At 53.0% G+C, this 3,887-nt stretch overlaps 1 protein-coding gene across 1 annotated transcript; it reads right to left on the reverse strand.

Moving 5' to 3' along the window:
* Window positions 1-279: 279 nt before the first annotated feature.
* On the reverse strand, window positions 280-2,553 carry HTR1B (5-hydroxytryptamine receptor 1B). Its single transcript, XM_045842571.1, has one exon. It carries the CDS (start codon window positions 2,551-2,553, stop codon window positions 1,381-1,383), a length of 1,173 nt encoding a protein of 390 aa, XP_045698527.1. The 3' UTR covers window positions 280-1,380.
* Between the last annotated feature and the right edge of the window lie 1,334 nt (window positions 2,554-3,887).

Genomic DNA, 3,887 nt, shown 5'->3' on the forward strand with positions numbered 1-3,887 from the left:
AGGCTCAATTTTAGTTTCTCTAGGCTTGTCTAAAGTTCTTGCATGTCATTTTCAAGTGATCTTTGTTCCTACCCAAACTTCAATAGAAAGGGGGAAAAACATAGTTTTTAGGGTTCTTACTGCATTTTGAAGATTTTGGAGAAAGGGGCTATTTCTTTTGGTTATTTTGTACGTTAGCACACAAAGGAATTACAGATGGGAAGGAGAGTGCAAATGACTATCAGAAAAAAGTCTCATGCATTTAAGATTTTTTACAAGTCAAAATATACATCCTCCTGTTGCCCCTCATTCCTTAATTGGATAAGAACTAATCCTATTCATCGGATTCCCTTACATCTCACTGAACTGGATAAGGAATAAAGATGCTTTTCTTGTTAAGGAGCAGCATATATCTAATATCAGTCTAATCAATTGCATTAATAAGAAACAGAGCAGCTTGGGCTGAGTCACCCATCATATCCTCCATTTATGGGGATTTAAATGTGTAAAATGACAGGTGCATTAAATTAGAAGAAAAAAATAAAGCAACCTGCAGATTTTGGCACTAGCACACGTAATGTTTTGTTTGAGTTGTTAGAAATGTGGTTTGACAATCACTAAGTAGGAATTAAAAATCACAAATCTGCAGAAAACAAACAATTGTAGGTGGTGGTTCTCTGTTTAACCATCCTCATCTCCCATTCCCACCGTCCCAATCCCATATAGTTTCAATTATAATAAAAATAGAAATCTTAACATCAGAATTTTACCATTAACTCTTCAAGGTTTTTCTGTGCCCTCCAAGCCACACCTAGGGATTGAAGCACCAAGTCCACAGGTTTTTCCAACCAAGGTTAAATGAACAAAAACCAAAGACTGAAGGATGCCAAAGTAACCGTTCTCAAATGAAGCTGTAACACAAAGTTCTCCCCAAAACACAGGGTATTAAGTATCTAGTTCAAGTACTGCCAGGCTTTAAGCATCTGTCTCAGACAGGGTTCGAACACCTACATGTATCACTGGTTCTAGAGGTCATCATTCATGACACCAAAGCGGGGCAATGATCACCTTTCCATCATTGGTTTTTAAAAAGTCGCAAAATCCCCTTGTGATTGGCTGTCGCAGGGTCAGTGCTGAACCAGGGGTTTGAGGGATGAAAGGGAGCCTCCTCCTCAGCAGGGAAGCTCTATCTTTCCTTTAATCAGTTCTTTCAGAGCTCGTTCTCTCTCTTTCTCTTTCTCTCAGGGCTGTCCTGGCTTCTCAGGATCCATTGCCCTTGCCCAGAAGAAAGCGCCTGGTTCGGACCCAGTAACAGTGAAAGAAAAGTCGACCTACCTGTGGAACCAGACACAACATGGTCCCCAAAGGCCACTTTTAGGCGACCCCAATGCAATTGACAAGTCAGCTTGTGCATTTAAAGCGTATCAGTTTATGGAACGCTTGTTTGAAATCCTCATTGGACATGGTATAGATAATGGGGTTAATGAGGGAGTTGAGATAGCCCAGCCACGTGAAGAAGTCAAATATGGCCAGGTGGAACCAGCATGCTTCTTTGCAGATAGGCATCACGAGGGAGATGATGAAGAAGGGCAGCCAACACACAATAAATGCTCCCAAAATGATCCCCAGGGTCTTGGTGGCTTTGCGCTCCCTAGCGGCCATGAGTTTCTTCTTCTCCAGCAGGGCGTCAGAGATTCGCACTTTGACTTGGTTCACATACACTGGAGACCCCGATTCGCTGGGCATGTCGGGAGCCCGCGAGTTAATAGAGGTGACAGAAGACGTGGACCCAGGGGAGTCGGTTATCAGCTGGGCTCGGGTCAAACGCTTGCCGGTCTTGTTGGGAGACTGTTTCAAAATCCGGGAACGGGCTTCCACGTAGATGCGGCCGTAGAGGGCGATGAGGAGCAGGGTGGGGAAGTAGAAAGCCCCCACCGTGGAGTAGACTGTGTAGAGGATGTGGTCGGTGTTCACCACGCAGTCCGACACCTCCTCCTCGGCTTTGGCCTGACGCCAGAAAAAGGGTGGCAGCGAGATGGAGATGGAGAAAATCCACACCAGCATGATCATGACTGCCGCCCTCTTAGGAGTCCTTTTCGCCGAGTACTCCACGGCGTCCGTGATGGCCCAGTAGCGGTCCAGAGCGATGACACAGAGGTGCAGGATGGAAGCAGTGCAACAGGTGATGTCCGACGAGAGCCAGAAGTCGCAGACGACCTGTCCCAGGGTCCAGCGACCGGTGACTGTATACATGGTGCTGACGGGCATCACCAGGATGGATACTAGGAGGTCGGTGAGCGCCAGGGAGGCGATCAGGTAGTTGGCTGGGGTATGTAGCTTCCGCGTCCGGTACACAGTAGCAATCACAAACGCATTGGAGAGCGTGGTGGCCAAAGTGATGAGCGCCAGCAACATGGCCAGTAGTACTTTCCAGGGCAGGGCGATTGAGTCCTGGTAAATGTAGCCCCCGGAGCTACAGTTGTGGGAAGGAGCAGCGGAGAGGTTGGCTTGAGAAACCCCAGTCTGGGAGCCCGCAGGCTGCTGCGGAGCGCACTGAGCGCCTGTCTCCTCCATGTCTCTCCTCGCCCCGGCTTCAGAGCGCAGCTCTGGGGCATGGAACGCACGAAGGAGAGGGGGAAGGACCGCGGAAGAGACCACAGTCTCGTTCCCCGGTTGGTAGTTAGTTCCGTAGGTTTCGGAATTACTCCTCCACCCAGGTTCCCAGCTGAAACTAGAGGTCAAGGGCGCGGCAGCTACAGCGGGCGAGCGTGTCCCCTGCACTTCCAGTGCGCCTGGCGCTGCCTCCGCGTCTCTGGCTGCTCGTCTCCACGCCCGGTGTTGCTAAGGACTGGCCCACCGAGCCCCACGCCGCACCGGCTCCCACCGAGGTGTCTAGTGGAGGAGGGCCATGTATTGTTTGAGGAGGAAGCATTAGCCAGGTGGGGTCTCTTACCCCAAATGCTCGGGCATGAGCGTTTCCTAGCCCGGGCGCTCCTTGAGCTGCAGAGACGGCCCACAGGAGTTTCCCAGCTGCTTAGACCAAAACGTGCAGGCCAGAGAAGAGTCCCGGTCAGGCATTCCCGCCCCCCTCCCCAGACTGTGGCAGTTTCCTGCGGCGCTGCGGCCGCCAGAGTAGGGAGGGGTGAAGTCTAGGAGCCGCGCCGAGCCTCGAGCGGGGGGTTCTGCCCTCCCTCCTTTTCACGCGCTGGCCACTCCGGTGAACTGCCCCGCGGAAACGGGGCCGCACGAGAGGGGACTCGAGGACTTGGGCTGCAGCTGTTTGCACCGCGTGGCCGAGGCGGCTACCTCCGTCCCGCGGGCACCACTTGGAGTCACGCTGCTGGGCGCACTGGTCTGAGGGACACAGCGCGGCACACTGGGAAGGGGCAGATTTCTGGGGAAGCTGGAGAAAAGCGGTGCGCGCCAGCCGGGGAGAGGCGTAAGAGTCGTGGAACAGATGAGCTCCTTTTATAGGGCGCAGGTCCGCTCGAGCTACTCTAGCAGCGCTGCGAGTGCGGTTGCCAGCTAGCGAACACCTTCCCTTTTTCCTCTCGCCCTCCCTCCGTTTCTCCCGCCCAGTTCCCTCCCTGGCCCACGAAGCTCCCGCTGGGTCCTACCGCCCTCTCTCCATGTTCGCTTCATTTGGCTCCTCCCGATCCTGACACCCAGGTGCCGCAGTTTTGGCTGAAAATGGGGGTGAGGGCGTCCTGTCCTTGCCTCTGTCTGCTTCGGAGCTTGCTGCGCACGTCTCCAGTTACACCCAGGCTCTCAATTAGGGGCACAGGCGCAATCGCGGCAACTACCTATTACCACCCACCCCAGCAGGCTTGTGCTTAGGTGGAGCTTAGCCCCAATCTCTGACCTCTCTACTCAGGAATTTTTACCAGCCCCATTGGCCACACCCAGGT

Source organism: Phyllostomus hastatus, unplaced genomic scaffold (genome assembly GCF_019186645.2).
Source record: "Phyllostomus hastatus isolate PE091 unplaced genomic scaffold, TTU_PhHast_1.1 phas_contig_40, whole genome shotgun sequence".
Taxonomy (NCBI): domain Eukaryota; kingdom Metazoa; phylum Chordata; class Mammalia; order Chiroptera; family Phyllostomidae; genus Phyllostomus; species Phyllostomus hastatus.

Coding starts and splice junctions, on each gene's coding strand:
- HTR1B (XM_045842571.1), bottom strand. CDS start 2,553: ATGGAGGAGACAGGCGCTCAGTGCGCTCCGCAGCAGCCTGCGGGCTCC.